This window comes from Orcinus orca, chromosome 8 (genome assembly GCF_937001465.1).
Source record: "Orcinus orca chromosome 8, mOrcOrc1.1, whole genome shotgun sequence".
Taxonomy (NCBI): Eukaryota; Metazoa; Chordata; class Mammalia; order Artiodactyla; family Delphinidae; genus Orcinus; species Orcinus orca.
In genome coordinates this window covers 82,760,695-82,780,934 of record NC_064566.1, presented here as the reverse complement: position 1 = coordinate 82,780,934, position 20,240 = coordinate 82,760,695, and the positions used below count along the sequence as shown (strand labels likewise).

The following is a 20,240-nucleotide window of genomic DNA, read 5'->3' as shown; positions in this document are numbered from 1 at the left end:
AAAGCAGCTATTTACTTAATTAGTGACTTACTTAATTCCAAAACCTGATGAGTTTCTATTGATGTTCTGGGGATGAATTTTCCCCCAGTGTTATTAGGTGTCCACAACTTCAAAGAGGTATAAGAGAATTCTTTGGTTGTTTTGCTAAAGACAGTTCAGGGCATGACTCAGAATCTCAGACTCTCAAAGTGAGAAGGGAATTTTGATGTCACTGTCACAGTACTCTCTAAGAGATGTGAGAATCCCTTCTATTTCTGTTTGAACAACTCTGATGTCGAGAATCATAGCCAATTTCCCCCCATTTTTTGGACCAGTTTTAATTGTTGTAAAATCTTTCTTTGTGTTGACCCAAAATCTACCTCTGTGTAATTTCCTTAACTTATCAAGAGTTTATTTAGTTTTTAATATTAATTAGACTTTATAGTTTCTTGAGCTCTTATATGGCTATTTGCAATATGCCTTGAAATTATCAGTGTTGCTGAAACTGCAGCATGGAATAATCATAGAACCTGTTCAGTAAGTTTTCAAAGTAAACTATATTTATATTAATAAGTTTTTTTTCTTTTTTTGTTCTTTTCCTATAAGAGCACTGGAGAGAGTCAGAAGATCTCCGTTCCAATCTCAGCTGTGTGAGACTGTGGGCAAGTCACGTAACGTCTCATTTATAATGTCTTCCTCTGTAACAAAATGACATCATAAAAGGGTTAAAAGGAGCAAGTAAAAAATATATATATGTGGAAGTGGTTTGAAAGCTATAATGCTGTACTGCTACTATTATTGTTTCACTTTAGAAATACATTGCTCAGCAATTTTTAGAGCTCTATGTTAAGCTAAATTTAAACATTATGTCTTAAAAGTGAACAAATTAAAAAGCACATTAATTAAATAATAGATTAACTGATTCTTTGCATTATATGATATTATCATTGCTATATCATTTCATAGTAAATAATTCTTTTTTTTAGTCTATGACCTTCATTTTTACTCTGGAAGACAATCAGGTCAGTTTTTCTTGGATCCCATTTACTTCTATTTACCTCTGATTAGCCTAGCCTCAAATATAAGCCAAAAGTTAGGGCATTGATTTAGGGTTCTGGATACTTGGTTTAATTTTAAGTTTTTTATTTCACATTCTTTTTATCTTTTAAATTTACTTTTCATGCTAAAGATGTTAGCAACTTAGAGCAGCTGTACTTATTGATAATACTTTTTTTGTGATCCTAGTTGCAAATTCCTGAAAAGAGGGGAAACTAGGGACCGGGTGTCTGATGATGTCTTCTCTTAGTTACTAACAGGATTCTGGCCTGTTACTATATCTAAAAGGATGTTCAGAAGTTGCAAATCTGTCAGCTCCAAATATGAAACAACTAGGCTTCTATAATAGCAGAGGCCTTGCAGGTAGTTCTTGACAGTTTTTATATAATCTTTTGTGTAGTGAAGCAACAATGGAGAGGGTCCATATACTCTTATGTTGTCTTTGAAAGTGAGTTGCTTGTGTCACATTTGTTTGATTGACTCCAATTTGATTTTTATTTTGGCAAACTCCCAAATAGTTAACACTTAGAGAAAACAGATTGAATTTTTAACATTTCTATAAAAAATATTTGTGTATTAATTTCTTCATTGAGTACCCTAGAGAAAAAGTTAAGATAAATAAAATCTAGATTATTTCAATATGATGTCATGACTTTGTTTGGTCAATAGTATTTACAGTGATAGATTTCTTCCATATTTTGGTATTGTATACTTTGAAAGGCAGAATTAATGCTAAGAAAATTTTTATGCCTTTAATGATTCTTTCATTGTTGAGTTGTGTGACAGTAAAGAAACATATTGAAATGGCTTTACAAAGTTTCTGAAAGTGTATTTCATTCTGTGAATGAGTCCTAACAATGAATTTTAGGTTTTCAGAAAGTTTGGAATCTGTCCATTTAAAATAAACTACTTTTAATCATGAAAAAGCTATTCCTGGTATTAAGGAGGATAAACAATATATTCACAGTATTTCTAACTTCTGTTTTTATGATTATTATTTTTAAAATGTTCTCATAATCAATATAATGCCCATTTCTGAGAAGGCTTGTGGCCAGGCTAGGTATTTTAAAAACTCGAATGGTGACTTTTCCATTCAGGTGTTGCCAGGTGTGTATGACTATGTTTGTGGCAAAGCTATTTCAAATGTATGTTATTTCATTCTGAAAACAAGAATTATAGGACTGATTTTTGGGGAGAAATAAATATTTAAATAAATGACCTACAGTTTCTTATCCCTACTTAAATTAAAGCAGAATATAATTCTAAACTAGGGTCTTTACTATTTCCCAGTTCATTCCAAATGACTGCCAAACTATTCTATCTTCCTTCTCTTAAATATGAATAATAAACCAGCCCCATCTTGGCTGATATTGTCTTGGCCAAACAGACCCCTTTTCACTTGCTTTGTTGTTCCTTTGTGTCCCCTTTATAACCTGAGCGCTAGCACTGCAATTGCTTCTGGAAACCAATCCTTGTAGTGAGATGATGTGTAAAGATGAGTGACATAATATGGAACCTGTCAAACTATTAGACATATATCAAGAGGAAACACTTAAATACACTACTAATATAGGGATAAGTTCATCTACAGCACGTTTATTACATATCAGATTATGAACTTTATCCTTAGATACAACTATATGTTTCCTAAATACACGTGGCATGGGTAGCTCAAGGCTGCTTGACTTGGTTGGCTATAGGTTCTACACTCACATTAGTTGTGTGTTGCAACTGAATTAACTTGAATTTTATAGGATATAGATATTCTTTTGGGGGATTCTTTACACTTAATATATTTGTTTATAAGACAATTGTGTGGCACTAAAGAACAACAGCTTGGAATTCTGGCTTTTCACAGAACTGTCAAAATTGAGATCTAAACTTAGATCTCTTGTCAAATCAGGTTGTGAAGGCTTAAACTGTTAAACTTCTTTTGTAGCAGTTTTATCTTATTAAATTTAATCCTCTTTGAAGTGGTATAAACTAAAACAGCCACAAATTATCCACGTTTCTCAGGCAAGTTACTAAAATATAGCTTCTAAGTGTAATGGAGAGGAGGCATATACAGGTAAACACTGAATTTAAACTTTCAGATGGTGTTACCTACGGCAGCCACAAAACATCCCCAGAATGAACAACTTGAAAACTCTCTGGTAAATTCTCAGGTGGAACCCAGCAACCATCTGTTGAATAAATTGGCAAATGAATGAAGGCAAATCATATTGGCATGTTTTTCTTTTTACAAGCAGGGAGAATGGAAAATGTATAATACTTGGTGATCTTAAAGAAATGCAGAAAAATGCAGGATTTTTTTCCTTTTCATGGGGAGCTGTAAATTTAATCATCTTTTGACTGCAGGAAAGAGCTAAATGAAAAATCTAAAATTTCAAATGGCAATAGAAAGTGTTATGTTTCCTACTGTACTCAGTATCTAGCAAGAGAAAGATGGGATGCATGAATTCTAAAGGGGATTATTTTCCCCTGGGACACATTTAGCATTGATACCTTTACCATGTGACATCTCAGTTTGTGAATGTAAAATACTTGGTACCCACATCTCTAATAGCAAACTGAGTAAGTGTTTAAGCATATCACAACCAGGGGGATTTGCATGTGTTTGTGTGCGTTTATGCTGAGAGGTGCAAATGATTTTTGTATGAGTGTGTTTTCTAATCCCTAGGCCAACAGACTATGTTCCAAAACATAATGGGATCACAAAAACTAAGTTCAAAAACTAAGTTATCTGTAGCATCTTTTAATATGGCACCTAATAAAATGAGGGATATTCATAAATGAAAACATATCTCTCCCTTTCCATAATAGTTAAAAATAAACCCATACTTGTGTACTAATCTGCTGCAACTCGTTTCCAGAAAATAAGTTAAAAGTATATTTACTTGAGGCCAAGTGCTGCTAAGTAATATTAAGTACTCACTTTAAATTTCTGTACTTTTAAGTTTTACTAGTGTCTACGTTAAGTGCTAACAATTGACTTGTTACTAATACCAAAAACAGACTACAACTTTAGTGTCACACACAGCATCCAGCAAATTCCTTCTTTCTAAACTTTCCAAGTATACCTGAACTTATGACTAAATATATCTCAGAAATTTTATGTAGGAAAGTGGTTCCTTCAAGATAATATATTTTTCACACATGAATTTGAATATTAAATTTAATACATCTGCCCTAAAAAAATACTCCCAAGTTGAAGAAACATAATTTGGCCTACAGAGAACTCTACTTACCCTGATACAGATTTAGACTTGAGACAAGTGTCTTATGAGGTCAGTGATTGTGTTAAATACCGAAATAAAAAGTCCAATGAAGATGTGCTATTCTAATTCCCATTCTTAGTACTTCCTCTCCTCTGCCATGATATTGCTGTGGGGGCTCTGAGTTGCCTGTTGTAAACTAAGCATGATGTGCCTGGTTTCAAAGGAGCAGCTCCTGTTGCCACAGGTTCCTGTAACTGGGCATCAGCAAGTCCAAATGGGCCTCACTTTTCCCCAGATTTCAACCACTGATCAAGTTCTTTTGGAACTGCTTTCTCTTGAAAGACCTTTTTTTTTTTTTTTAACGACAGATCATTTGTCTTATATTAGGCACAGTTCCACAAATATCTTTAGAGAAGGCAAAATTTGAATGGGAATTATCCCTATTGAATAATAAAAGTATAGGAGACTAGCTTTTTTCTTTTTTAGTTTTATTTTTAAATTTTTGGCTGTGCCACGGCTTGTGGGAACTTAGTTCCCCGACCAGGAATCAAACCCGGGACCATAGCAGAGAAAGTGCTGAGCCCTAAACACTGGACTGCCATGGAATCCCCAGGACACTAGTTTTTTTAATGTGGCTTCAAACATTAGGGTCAAGCATAAAAATCTTTACAAAGGCCAGGAAAATTCTGAAGATATGATCCACTTCTTTGTTTCCTGGAAGTACTTGAAGATACTAGATACCATGAATATTTTTAAAAGGGGTATTTCTCATTTAACAACTATTTAATAGTCAGTAAATCTGTATTAAATAAATTATGATTTACTCTAAACAATCTTTATCAGTTTACTTATTGCATGGTAAAGTTGAGAGTCTAGAAACTAGTGTAATATAGGTAATACACTAAAGAAACTACTTTTTGATAGTAAAGTATACAACTTTCCTAGATAATAAATACTATAGTATAGTACGTATCTATACTAAAGTTGCATAGTAAAGTTGATAGTATTGATAGTATAGTCAAAATACACTTCCTCTTTCATTTAAACTTTACATCACATTGCTATGCCATCTAGAGTGTCTATTTTAAAACAACCTTTAAAAATTTCTCAACCAGTGAAGGCTTTTACAAGAGTTTTGGATTGCCAAGGGTACTGGAGAAGGGATGAGAAGGAAGTTCATGTAGAATAAATGGCATTGTGTATGTGGAAAGAAGATTCAGGAGAAATATCAAAGTAGGGAGATAGTGAAACATAAGAGATTTTACCCTTTTATCTCACAATGAGACCTGAAAGTTTTCTTTGGAAGGTAACTTAGAAAAACAAATAGTAATGCCAGTAAGATTTAAGTTTTTTGACTCACTGATATTTATAGCTTGTAGGTACACTTACCTATAATTGCTTTCCTTTTCAATTTTAAAATTTAGAGATTCTAAGTTTAACAACATCAATATACCTGGCATCATTCTATCACCTACAAATTGGAGAATCTATGTCAAATCATAATATACTGATAATATCTGAGCATACTTACTGGCCTTCTGTTACTGAGAGCCGTTAGTGATAGCTTGATGGTTTTAACATTGTGAAATGCTACGTATGTGTATGCCCAGCAAACGCTAGCCTGAAATAAAGTCTCTCTGAACAATAGGGAGCTTTGAATATCATTCTCTGCCATAAAGATGGGTGCCAGTCATAACTGGTTTAATATTTGTTACCCTAGTCACAGATATATGCTCTGTGATGATCCTGATTGCCTGTGTTTTAAAGCCTACATTAAAGACCCAAGTCTTGATTTTTCATCCTGATTATATATCCTACTCTTACTCTTTTCTGTGACATTTATTTTGAAGCATTTTGACCAAACAGCAAGATCTGGAAATAAAAAAACTCCCTAGATCAACAGAAGATTGCTAGTCATTTGTCTGCATTCTCTGGTTATACTTATATAGAAGGAAGATTGTTTTCCTTTTCATAAAGTCTCATATTACCCAATGAATCAAAACAGCAGCGTTTGGAAGGAAGCCATAATTAATGACAGTGAAACAGACCAATCTCAATGTGTCCAGAACTATTAACCTAAAAACTTGGTTAAAAAAATAGATCTTGTGGGAAAACAGACTTAGTCTCAACTGAACAAATGAGGCAGAAAGTTTTCAAAGATACTCTTGATGAAGGTATGCCCTCTGGATCTTTCTCTGATGACTAATTATTTTGAATTTCGTCATTTATACAGAAGGTGCCTATTGGTCCATCTCTATATTAGTTTGCCTCTTTTGAAGCAGAAGGTTACTAGTTGAATAAGAATGAGAATTTAAGCTTAATGAGCCTCCTGCTTAGTTGGGCTGGGTGTGGGGGAGTAAGGAGGTGTGGGTAAGGTGAATGGTGGTTAGCCTTCAGTGCACTTCCAGTATTCTCAAAGACAGGACAAAATGACTGTGGTTTTGGCATGCAGGGGCCAGCTTGCTCAGGAAATTGTGGCATGTATAAAGCAAAGCACATAAACAAACTCTTAACCCAGGAAGCTGAGTTTAACAATTGCCTCATTAACAAGATCCAGGGAAAGACAGGAAAAGAGGGGGAGGCTAATAGCTGATTATTATACAGTTCTAGACAGATGAAGCCCTTCAGCTTCTCCCTAAACAATCCCTGTAGTGTGGATTTGACAAAGTGGTACATTTAAGAGGGAACACTCTTGCTATCAATGGGAGTCAGGCGCACCCTTATCTGAGGGGCAAATTCAGTCCCTGGAACTTGACTTTATCAGTAGACACAAGACAGAGGACAAGGCAGCTACATCCACAGAGAATTAATTAAGAGCAAATGCTACATCCAGTGAATGTAATCAATAGTGTGAACAGTAATCTACATATCACCCTCTGTTGCTGTCTCCCTTTCTATTTACTACTATTTCGATAGAGATTTATTTGCCACATGGCCTCATTGAAATTACATATTTCTCATGTTGCATCAAACAAAATATTCCCTTAAAAACCAAATATTCTAATGTCACTTTTAGTTTCTGAATGGCTGAAATCTTTTTGGGTAGAATTTTATCATAGATAATTTATTTGTTTGGCTTTCTCCGTGCACATTTCTCCAGTTTCATATGCGAAGTGTGTTCAAATAAACCTGACTTCAGTATTGCCAAAGTCTACACCCAAATATGTCTTTGCTGGCTAATTTTGTTCTATCTCCTTTAAAAATTGTCCCTTTTGAACATACCATGGAACCCCTCTTGAATTATTACAGGGTTGTTTGCAAACACAAAATACTGTTTTAACACAAACTTTTCAGTACTAGTATTTGTTTCTTATATCTGTCTCAACTTCTCCCCCACCCAGCACATATACCTAAAGTACATTGCAGTTCCCTTTTTGAAACCAATCATATAATTTTATATTGTTTTCACTCCTACTAGGCAACAGTACAGGTCTCATTACCTTCATTTTTCAAAGGCTTACCAGAAGCATCATTTTTCAAGACCAGGTTCTTGGTTAATTCCTTTGGCAAAGATTCTGATTTCTTCTTGAATCTGTGCTTTGTATGAATCTCTCCTAAGCAGCACTGAGACCAGAGTAATTTATCAGTCGTCACTTTTGACCCCAGCTTTGCTCTAACCCCAGCAATTCAACAGCAGCCTTTGTTACTTAAGGAAAATAGGAAACTCTGCCTCCTGGACATAAACATGTGAATTTTCTATGTCCAGGACCAAAAGGGTGAAAAGGGCAGATTTTACCAACATTTCCTTAAGAAACAAAGTCTCACTTTTAACACATGTGGACTACCAACCACATGTGTGATGCTTTGGTCATAAGTCACATTTTAGGGGTCTATGTGTGAACAATTTTGAATTGTTACTGGGTCTAATTTTACAGATCTTACTTACCCCATACTCCCTTTGCAACAGTAGAGAGTGTGACTTGAGTAAGCACAATAAAATCAGAGCCCAGTTTTCCCTCTGATCATAATTGCATTTATAAATAAATGTGATTTACAAAGTTAGCATTGATACAACTCAGGATTTTCTAAAATATAATGATGTCATAATAAATGAAACATTGAAATGGAAAAAAAGTGTTTTTCTAGAAGATATTGATTTCTTCTTAGAAACTAGCAGGCAGGCATAATTTTAAAAATAATGAAAAAATGTAGAATTATTACTGACACAATGAGAATGTAGATTTCAGTGACCAAAAAAAGTTGATGAGATATAGAAGCATATGCTACCCATGTTTTAGGCCCACTGGAAGCAGCTAGTGTTCAACCAGTTTGGTTTTTATATGGCCTTAAAAGATATATGTCAATTAAGATTAATTATTCTAAAATTAAAAAAAAATACCTGATTGTTGAGCAAAAAATATGAAATGGAGAAACAGAAAAACAAACAAACATACCATGTTCACACACAAAACAAAATAATTCTCTCAGGGACATCAGGGAAGGTGGAATACTATAACAACACATGTTATATTGTTATACTATTCCACCCACCTTAATGAAGAACCCTTGGGTGTTGCTACTCCATAGCCTTTCGAATCCAGATTTCCTCCCACTTTCATTGTGTCACATGGCTTTCGCTGCTCAATGTATTCATTCATAGTGGACTCCAGGAGAAAGGCAAATTTGCCCTTGGATTTTCGGACACGAGCTACTCCCTCAGCTGTAGTCCTAGTGAACACTGATGGCTCTGCTGATCGCATGTAGGTCCACATCTTTTCATACACTGCTATTTTTGATCTCTGGAGGACATTAAAATAAAATTAAATACAGGAAAGAAGGGAACAAGATGTTAATATTGACTGAACCGAGATAAGGATAAAACCTTCTACGTTACCCTCTAATTGCAATTTGCCATAATAACATTATTCTTTTACAATTAGAAAACTGCCTTTTACAACTGTTTAAGAAAATCACTGAAATGAAAGACATTTAAAAGTGATATTTGGAGAAAAAGGTACCTCATGTCATAATAACTACCTTACTCAACTGCTTAAAGAACAACTTATTATTATTATAAAATGTAGACAGCCATAGAGAGAGTTGTACTGAATTATAACAAACAAGGAGAGTTGTTATATTGTTTTATTTTCATATTTTTCCATGCCTCAAAGTTTTAATGTAAACCATTCTAAAAAAATGTATACAAAATGTGCAGTCCCTATCAAGTCAGTATTTGAACACCAAAGGAGGAGGAGAAATCTGCCCTAGTTTACAAACCAAATATCCATAAAACAAGAATCAAACTAGGTTCACCAAAACATTTTTAGACCTTTTTTAACAAAATCTCCAAATAGAACATATATTAAACTTTAAAGAGAACTAATTCTTGTTTTCCCACTTTATATTTTGGAGAGTTAGTTTTTCTAATCCCTTGACTTCAGCCAAGAAACTTACTTATATTTTTGTTTATTTGGGCTGTATCTACATTATTTGCAGGACTTAATTTATCCAATTCATTTTGTTGGTATCTGCATTCATATTAGATTTTTTCATCCACACATTTTTTCACACGAAAATATATCCAAATGAACTCAAATGTCCCCAAAGGATATATTTAATAAAATAGAAAAGCCCAAATCCTGTTTGGTGTTTGACAATACAATGATACACACAGACTTTTATCTGGTGCAATTAATTTTGTTCAATAGAAAGATGTGGAAATTTTGCATCTGGATCCAAATTAAAAGTAATGGAGACTTCAGTCAAACCTAAATCTAAGCATGAGGCCAAATCCTGAGTAGCATGTATACTTATTTACACCAACCTTGTTTTGTTTACCAGAAGATAGAATCCAACAAGAAGCAAATCTTCAATAATCAACAAGGTACCCAAATAGCAAATTTAAGAATACATGTTTTGGGTAAAAGCAAATTACTCAGGTGAACAAAGAAACTGATAAAAGTGGTATTCAAAATTTTGGCTTCATAAGGTGGAAATTTAGTAATCAATAAATCTATATAATAAGTCACACAATAAGAGATTTGCATACCTAAACACCAAAAAACCCCAGATATTTTATGTTAATGTATATTCAAATGGTGATAAATATCAGATAGGAAATAGATATCCTGTATCCTCTGAAATGTTTTTATGTTATTAACACTTGAAAATATCTCATGATTCAGAGATTCTGATATGTTTGTGTATGCGTGTTTAGGTAATGACAGGTTACTTCTGGCTACAGAAATCCTCACATTAGGAAAATTCTATGCCAAATATAATTCAGTTGCAAAGATTCTATATTGTACCAGGACAGAAGAGTATCTGTATTCAGAACCCTTAACCATGAGATCCACTAGGGAGGCCATGTTGCCAGGCCTCATTCACTCCATCTCTGATAATGAAGTTCTCTTCTAGAGTATGAACTACTCCATTTTATAATGAGTTCCAACTTCTGAAAATTATCAACTCTCTGGATCACTTGATACTGATTGTGTTTAAACATCTATCCTGATGATTTCAATTTAGATGTGTTGCTAAACAACATCATTTAGGCATATAATCACTTTTTTTAATGTATTGATAACTTCACTTCAGAGTTACACCCCAAAAGGTACAGAGTTCTCTATATATTTTTTGTTTCACTATGTATACTACATTGAAACCAGAGGAAATAAAATCTGAGTATTATTTTAATTAAATTTCTTTTGAAAAATTTTAAGAATATGAGAATCATGCTAGTTACTTGGCAATTTTCTACTTATTTTTTATATCTTATTAAAGGAAAAGAGAACAGCTAAACAAAACTAAGGCAGCAAAATGGAAAAAGAGTATTTTTAGGGCTTGGTAATTATGAAGATAATTTAACTATATAGAATGCAACATAATATTAAAGCAAATGATTTTTTTAAAGGAATAAAATACCTTTAGGTCATTGATATTTTATAGATGTCCATTCCCATAATATTAATGTGAGGAAAATTACTACTGCTTTTGTTTAAATATATTGAATTACATATACCTTAAGTGCAAAAGAAGTTAAATTAATTCCTTTGAAGTCCAGAAGAAAGAGGAATCTGTAGTGTAATTATGCTTAGTTTCTTATGTATAATAGAAATTATAAAATACACACTCTCAGTGGAAAATAGAGGAATGATGAAAGAAACTTTTTTGGAAAAAAAATTTATATGGTGTGTCACTATGTTAATGTTTAGAAATTCTGATTCTGATTTAAAGGGGCATGGTTTAGATAAAATCAAGTCCACATGGTGGAGAGGGTGAGGTTGGGAAATTCAGGAGGTAAAGGACTGGAAATAATATCGCTGTGCCTTACTTGTGACTGTAAGAGGGTGTTTGCTAAGGAATGAGGATAAGGTAATTTTTATAAATTTGATGAGACAGACTAAAATGAGATTTTTGCAGACCCAATAAGCTCATAAATGTAGTGATAGTGGGACTTTTACATCTTTATCTTCAATTGTGATATCTACTTAAAGATCAGGTTTGGGGAGTGAATATGCTCAAGGTAATAAGCAAAGATAATATGTCATTTTTTTTAAATTATAAAATTGATCTCAGATTTACTTGTTTCATCTTTATTGTGAAACACAATGCATGGGAAACTATTTAAAGCATTATTTCATTACTTATAATAATTCTTGGAGATTTAAAAATGTGCCATCCTTTTAATTTTTCAAAATTAAGTATTTTGCCATTTCTGCTTTTAATAGAAAATATGTAAAAATGTCATGCACTATAGTTGATATTTACATTGTTATCAGGTAAATTATTTCCTGCTTTTAGTAGCTTATGCAGCAAGACTGATGTTCCAGTAAGAGCTTATCAATGTACTATTTGATAATATTATAAGCCCTGAAATACTAATCCATCTCATTAATGCATTCATGATTTCACTGATGACTGAAACAGGTACAGGATAAAATCTGCACTGAAATGAAAATCAGTGTGTTTAAATCAGGTTTATAATAATGTAAAAGTACCTTAAAAAAGCCTGTCATTAAGTGACAAGTACAAAATTCCTTTAAATGCCTCTATGTGTATGCTTAACAAGTGGCACAGAACATGAAACATATCAAGTTTCATAATGGTACAAAACCAAGGCAACAGTTGAATTCTGATGTAATTTTCTCCCATGGCCTAATTCTTTTTCCAGAACAACTGCAACATTTTTTGAAATGCTGAGTATTCATTTCCTGAGGCAGTTTAGTGAAGCTGATAGATGTACCATTACTGTGTTCCTATAAGAAAACATTTTTGACAAGGGCAAAAATACCTTTCACGTTCTGTTTCCTCAACAACCCATCAGACAAATGATTTATTTAAACCAGGTGATCATGTATGAGAGAGAAGGGAGAACATAGGGTAGGAAATGAAGGAGATTTTTATCAGAGAACTCAAATTTATGTATTCCTGGAAGTATGCTTCCAGGGAAAATTATTTTCTTGTCCTATTAGGGTTCAAACTATTCTGCAACATAAATACCTATACATATAACACTCTTTCAATTTTAAAACTATAATTGGGTGGGACAGAAAGGAAAAAGGGCATGGTGACTGCACTACTTATATGGGAGGCTCTGTATCTAGGAAGCAGCTTTCCTTATTCCTATATTTCTAATCAATATATTCTCTTACCTACTTCATTAGTTTTTCAAACTTGAGCAGTTTTTAAAAACTCTCTAAAGATTAGAAATAACATTCTCAATGTATTTGATGCCAAAGAGCTCTACAGTGAGTTATTTTTGAAACATTTTCAGGGAATCAATATGATATTTCTTTTCCCCTTTCTCACTCAAGGCAAAATGATGAACCTACAAATATCTGCTTTATTTACATGAAAATCAGTCATCATTTTTCAGTAAAATATAAATGATAGCACAAATTTGTATTCTATTTTGATGCATATACATAATGGTTTTTAGTCAAAGTCACTAAATTTTACCTAGTTTCTTTTGGGTGGAAACACAGATTTCCAGAAAAGTACTGAAATTATGCTGAATTATGTGTAAAAGTACTGAATTATGTGTTACTATATTAAGCTTTAGAGACTGGAATGCACTCAGTAAGTTAAAAAATTTGGCTAATTAAGTTTATCCATAGAATATTGTTAATAAAATATATTGTCATGACTATTATTCACAGTTTTAGAAAAATCTACAAATAGTTTATAATTTACAAATTTTATATCTATTAGTAATGCTCCAAATTGTTGACAAAGGTGTTCACTGCCTGTTTTTTTGAAAACAATGTGCAATGATGGGTTTGGCACAATTTTTGAGTGATTTGTTCCTGATTTAGTGTTACATAAACATCTGTCATATCTAAGAATACCATAATTGAATTTTTTTTAAAAGAAATATTATTGAAATTCAAGTGCATGAAAGTTAAGGCTGGCTTAAGGAGTAGTATCTTTTGTTGTTTTTAATTTCCAAGCTGAGTGAGAAAACAATAAATATACACATTTAAAATGAAAATGTAATCTCCCAAGTACTGTATATAAGTGTGAATTTACTTTAAAGGGCTATCATTAATTTTACACAATAGTTTAGGAAATAGTGAAACATATCTTGTCTTCTAAATTACTATATATTTAGTCTCTAAGCAATTGATGTTAAATATAAGATGCCACAATTACCTAATGAAATATTTGTGAAAATTTCACCCTGACCACTTTTTAGTTTTTTGGTTCTAAAGTCACAAAATTAACCCTTATCTCTGATCACACATTGTGAGATTTCTGGACTTAAGTAAAAGCAGAGTGAAAGAGATTCACAGATCAAAAAATTCATCCTTATAGTGGTACAAACAGCTAAAAACCCCAAAACCTCCAAAATACCTGCCATCATGATGGCAAGCCAAAGGAATTATATCCATATGTGAAACTCAATTATATCAGTTTGAACAATTTTATCTGCAAAAGCAGAGAAATCAGCAAAAATGCAATATCATACAATGTTTTACAAAGGTGCTAGAACTTAGTAGTTCTTGTTCCCATTATCATGTGAGAAAGCAAATATATTGCTTTGAAATCCATTGTTACAGAATAGATTATAGAATAATAAACATCATATAGGTACTATAACATGAAATTAAGCTTTTGGGATTCAAATGCAGCAAGGTAAATGTATTCTTTGAAAAAAAAAAAAAGCCATGCTTTCATTTTTATGCTCTAAATTCCAAAGCATAGATAAATCCAAATCCTGCCAGATGAAGTATCTTCATAGCATTATGAATATTGGAATCTTTGGGATAAATTATGTTATAAAGTTGCTTTATTTACCTTTTTATTGTTACTTTTCCTTAGTAAGGGTCCCTCTTGCAATGTGAATAAATCAATTAGCTTTTTCATATTAAAGTGATTATAAAATCCAAGTAGAAGTATATAGCATTGCTATGTTTAAACATAGCAGTTACCATTATGTTTGCAAAACTTATAATAGCTAGAGCCCATAATATAATAATTGGCAAAATTGCCTGAATTTGAAAGTTATGAACATTTCCTTTTTAGTTTTCCCCTCCACTTACTCTGAAAAATTCTTTTGTTGACCCTGAATCCAATGTTCCATAGGCAATTTCTGTTTGTTTGGCCAGGTCTTCCGCACTTTCTATGGGGGAGACCATTCTCTCGACAGTCAGGAAAGCAGCGAGGTTAGCAGTATAAGATGATATAATGATGAGTGTAAAGAACCACCAAACACCTCCAACAATTCGACCTGAGAGGGATCTAAACATGGATAAGATAATAACATTTTCCTTTCTATAATCAACATAGAGAAAGAAAAGAAATACCATCAGTTCACCGTGTATGTTTAATAATAATTACAAGTATCATTTTATGTTCTGAATAGTCTACTCAGAATGGTTCTAGTATTTCTGTATCACCTGACATCCTTTTTGCTATATTGAATGTATAAATGCCACATTTAGAATACTTTTCCTTTTTATTGCTTACTTGGCAGAAATGTAGAACCAAAAGCCTTTCCTTCAGGTCCAGAAGAGGAATGCTTACTTAAATTCATTGATCCCTTTTGCACTTTAACATCTCTGAAATTAAGATGCAACCTATGTTTGATGAGATAAAACACAGTACCATAGTTTGATTGGCAGCACTGTTTCTCTCTCTGTGGCACATAAAATAGGAATACATCTTAACAATTGGTGAGCTCTTAGATTTGATACAAGATGGCAGATGCTCTTCTGAGAGAACTTGTTTTTACCTTCAGTCAGAGCTATGCCAAGATGGATGGGACATATGCCAAGGTGGGGCTGGACCACATGAAGATCTAGGATTGGTCTCAAAGTAACCATAGTTAAGAATGTTTTGTTTGTTTGTTGGTTGGATTGATATTCCATTTCTTATCTGAATGGAGGATGAGCTATGTCTTAAAGTTCTTTACACACTGGTATAAAAATGTTCTCTCTGCCACTTCCAACCTGAGACCAAAGCATGTGACTTGTTAATATGCAGTGTAACGGCACTGAAAACTGAGGCTAGAGCTCAGAAGAACATTTTCTCTTCACCATTTCTCTGGTTTTCAGGGATGTGTGGGTGAGCAGAAGAAAAGTGAGAATGAAATGAATAAAAATTCAGAGCATAATCATAATTGAACTCATTCAACAGGACCATCAGACTATTTTAAATTCCTGTGACAAATTATTTTTAAACATTTTCTTAATATGAGGAAAGATTTCATATTTTCAATGGCATTTCTAGCTTAAAATGCTCCCTTCTTAACCATTATTATATAAGTGACACCTGTTGGTTTTAACTTAACATTTGCTTAATCCTGGTTTTAAAACCATAAAACTGGGGATTTGTTCAAGATTGTGGAGTAGAAGGATGTGCGCTCACTCCCTCTTGTGAGAACACTGGAATCACAACTAACTGCTGAACAATCATTGACAGGAGACACTGGAACTCACCAAAAAATTACCCCACATCCAAAGACAAAGGAGAAGCTGCAATGAGACAGTAGGAGGGGCGCAATCATAATAAAATCAAACACCCACAAGGTGGGTGACTCACAAATGGGAGAACAATTATTCCACAGAAGTCCACACACTGGAGTGAAGGTTCTGAGCCCCACATCAGGCTTCCCAACCAGGGAATCTGGCAACGGGAGGAGGAATTCCCAGAGAATCAGACTTTGAAGGCTAGCGAGATTTGATTGCAGTACTTCAACAGGACTGGGGGAAACAGAGACTCCACTCTTGGAGGGCACACACATAGTAGTGTGTGCGTCAGGACCCAGGATGAAAGAGCAGTGACCCCATAAGGGACTGAACCAGACCTACCTGCTAGTGTTGGAGGGTCTCCTACAGAGGTGGGGAATGGCTGTGACTTACAGCGGGGACAAGGGTACTGGCAGCAGAAGTTCTGGGAAGTACTCCTTGAGCTCTCCCAGAGTCCACCATTAGCCACACCAAAGAGACTGTAGGCTCCATTGTTGGGTCACCTCAGGCCAAACAACCAACAGGGAGGGAACCCAGACCCACCCATCAGCAGACAAGCAGATTAAGGTTTTACTGAGCTCTGCCCACCAGAACAACAGCCAGCTCTACCCACCACCAGTCCCTCCCATCAGAAACCTTGCACAAGCCTCTTAGATAGCCTCATCCAATAGAGGACAGACAGCAGAAGAAAGAAGAACTACAATCCTGCAGCCTGTAGAATGAAAACCACATTCACAGAGAGATAAAATGAAAAGGCAGAGGGCTATGTACCAGATGAAGGAACAAGATAAAACCCCAGAAAAACAACTAAATTAAGTGGAGATAGGCAACCTTCCAGAAAAAGAATTCAGAATAATGATATTGAAGATGATCCAGACCCTGGAAAAAGAATGGGGGCAAAGACTGAGAAGAGGCAAGAAATGTTTGACAAAGACCTAGAAGAATTAAGGAACAAACACCCAGAAGAATTAAAGGACAAACAGAGATGAACAATACAATAACTGAAAAGAAAAATACACTAGAATGAAGCAATAGCAGAATAACTGAGGCAGAAGAATGGATAAGTGACTTGGAAGACAGAAAGGTGGAAATCACTGCCACAGAACAGAATAAAGAAAAAAGAATGAAAAGAAATGAAAACAGCCTAAGAGACCTCTGGGACAACATTAAACACACCAACATTTGCATTGTAGGGGTCCCAGAGGGAGAAGAGATAGAGAAAAGACCCAAGAAAATATCTGAAGAGATTATTTGAAAACTTCCCTAACATGGTAAAAGAAATAGCCACCCAAGTCCAGGAAGCACAGAGAGTCCCAGGCAGGATAAATCCAAGGAGAAACATGCCGAGACACATAGTAACCAGACTGACAAGAATTAAAGACAAAGAAAAAATTTTAAAAGCAACAAGGGGAAAATGACAAATAACATGGAAGGGAACTCCCATAAGGTTAACAGCTAATTTCTCAGCAAAAACTCTACAAGCCAGAAGGGAGTGACACAATATATTTAAAGTGATAAAAGGGAAGAACCTACAACCAAGATTACTCTACCCAGCAGGATCTCACTCAGATTCGATGGAGAAATCAAAAGCTTTACAGTGGGCTTCCCTGGTGGTGCAGTGGTTGAGAGTCCGCCTGCCGATGCAGGAGACACAGGTTCATGCCCCGGTCCAGGAAGATCCCACATGCTGCGGAGTGGCTGGGCCCGTGAGCCATGGCCGCTGAGCCTGCGCATCTGGAGCCTGTGCCCCGCAATGGGAGAGGCCACAGCAGTGAGAGGCCCGCATACCACACACACAAAAAAGCTTTACAGCCAAGCAAAAGTTAAAAGAATTCAGCACCAACAAACCAGCTCTACAACAAATGCTAAAGGAACTTCTCTAAGCGGGAAACACAAGAAAAGGACCTACAGAAACAAACCCAAAACAATTAAGAAAATGGTCATAGGAACATACATATTGATAATTACCTAAACGTGAATGGATTAAATGCTCCAACCACAAGACACAGTCTGGCTGAATGGATACAAAAACAAGACTCATATATATGCTGTCTAGAAGAGACCCATTTCAGACCTAGGGACACATACAGACTGAAAGTGAGGGGATGGAGAAAGATATTCCATGCAAACAGAAATCAAAAGAAAGCTGGAGTAGCAATACTCATATCAGATAAAATAAACTTTAAAATAAAGAATGTTACAAGAGACAAGGAAGGACACTACATAATGATCAAGGGATCAATCCAAGAAGAAGATATAATAGTTATAAACATATATGCCCCCACCATAGGAGCACCTCAAAACATAAGGCAAATGTTTACAGCTATAAAAGAGGAAATTGACAGTGACACAATAATAGTGGGGGACTTTAACACCTCACTTACACCAATGGACAGATCATCCAGACAGAAAATTAATAAGGAAACAAGTTTTAAATGACACAATTGACCAGATAGATTTAATTGATATTATAGGACATTCCGTCCGAAAACAGCAGATTACACTTTCTTCTCAAGTGCATATGGAACATTCTCCAGGATAGATCACATCTTGGGTCACAAATCAATCCCTGATAAATTTAAGAAAATTGAAATCATATCAAGCATCTTTTCTAACCACAACACTATGAGGGTAGAAATAAATTACAGGAAAAACCCCCATAAAAACACAAACACATGGAGGCTAAACAATACATTACTAAATAACCAAGAGATCACTGAAGAAATCAAAAGGTTTTTGATAAACCACAGCAAGATCCTTTTTGACCCACCTCCTAGAGTAATGGAAATAACAACAAAAATAAACAAATGGGACCTAATGAAACTTCAAAGCTTTTGCACAGCAAAGGAAACCATAAACAAGACGAAAATGCAACCCTCAGGATGGGAGAAAATATTTGCAAAGGAATCAATGGACAAAGGATTAATCTCCAAAATATATAAACAGCTCAAGCAGCTCAGTATTAAAAAAACAAAGAATCCAATCAAAAAATGGGCAGAAGACCTAAATAGACATTTCTCCAAATAAGATATACAGATGGCCAAGAGGCACATGAAAAGCTGCTCAACATCACTAATTATTAGAGAAATGAAAATCAAAACTACAGTGAGGTATCACCTCACACTGATTAGAATGGGCCTCATCAGAAAATCTACAAACAACAAAGGCTGGCGAGGGTGTGGAGAAAAGGGAACCCTCTTGCACTGTTGGTGGGAATGTAAATTGATATAGCCACTATGGAGAACAGTATGGAGATTCCTTAAAAAAGTCAAAGTAGAATTACCATATGACTCAGCAATCCCACTACTGGGCATATGCCCAGAAAAAAACCATAATTCAAAAAGACACATGCACCCCAATGTTCATTGCAGCACTATTTACAATAGCCAGGTCATGGAAGCAACCTAAATGCCCATAGACAGATGAATGGATAAAGAAGATGCGGTACATATACACAATGGAATATTACTCAGCCATAAAAAGGAACGAAATTGAGTTATTTGTAATGAGGTGGATGGACCTAGAGTTTGTCATACAGAGTAAAATAAGTCAGAACGAGAAAAACAAATACTGTATGCTAACACATATATATGGAATCTAGAAGAATGGTACAGATGAACCAGTTTGCAAGGCAGAAATAGAGACACAGATGTAGAGAACAAACATATGGACACCAAGGAGGGAAAGCGTGTGTAGTGTGGTGGTGGTGGTAGGATGAATTGGGAGATTGGATTAGTGTACATATGTACACTAATATGTATAAAATAGATAACTAATAAGAACCTGCTGTATAAAAAACAAATAAATAAATTTTTAAAAACCCATAAAACTATTACTTGATTTGCTTTAATTTCTTTTCATTTCATTATTTGAGGATTATTGATTCAACTTTCTATGTTATTGGAATTTAAGCACATTTATAGTGTTCCTGGTTCTTAAGGAATGCAAACTGCATTGTAACTAAAATGTCTCTTTTTGAGAAAGCATTTCTTTAAAAAATACATATATTTGTGATGCTAATATAAGTCACTTTAAATTCAATTCTTAGCTTCTCATGCCTTCAGCTATTTTTCTG

General features: G+C 34.5%; 1 protein-coding gene across 10 annotated transcripts in view; it reads right to left on the bottom strand.

Moving 5' to 3' along the window:
• The window catches only part of GRIA4 (glutamate ionotropic receptor AMPA type subunit 4), a 517,460-nt gene that overhangs the window by 37,177 nt on the left and 460,043 nt on the right, over positions 1–20,240 (bottom strand). For all 10 annotated transcript variants that reach the window (XR_007478959.1, XM_049714079.1, XM_004284005.3 and 7 more), the window contains 2 exons: positions 14,738–14,936; positions 8,745–8,992 (listed from right to left, as the gene is read on the bottom strand). Coding sequence is in view for 9 of the 10 variants with exons in the window: in XM_049714079.1 (XP_049570036.1) it covers positions 8,745–8,992; positions 14,738–14,936 (447 nt within the window). In the remaining variant the exon portion in view is untranslated. The remainder of the gene's footprint in view (positions 1–8,744; positions 8,993–14,737; positions 14,937–20,240) is intronic.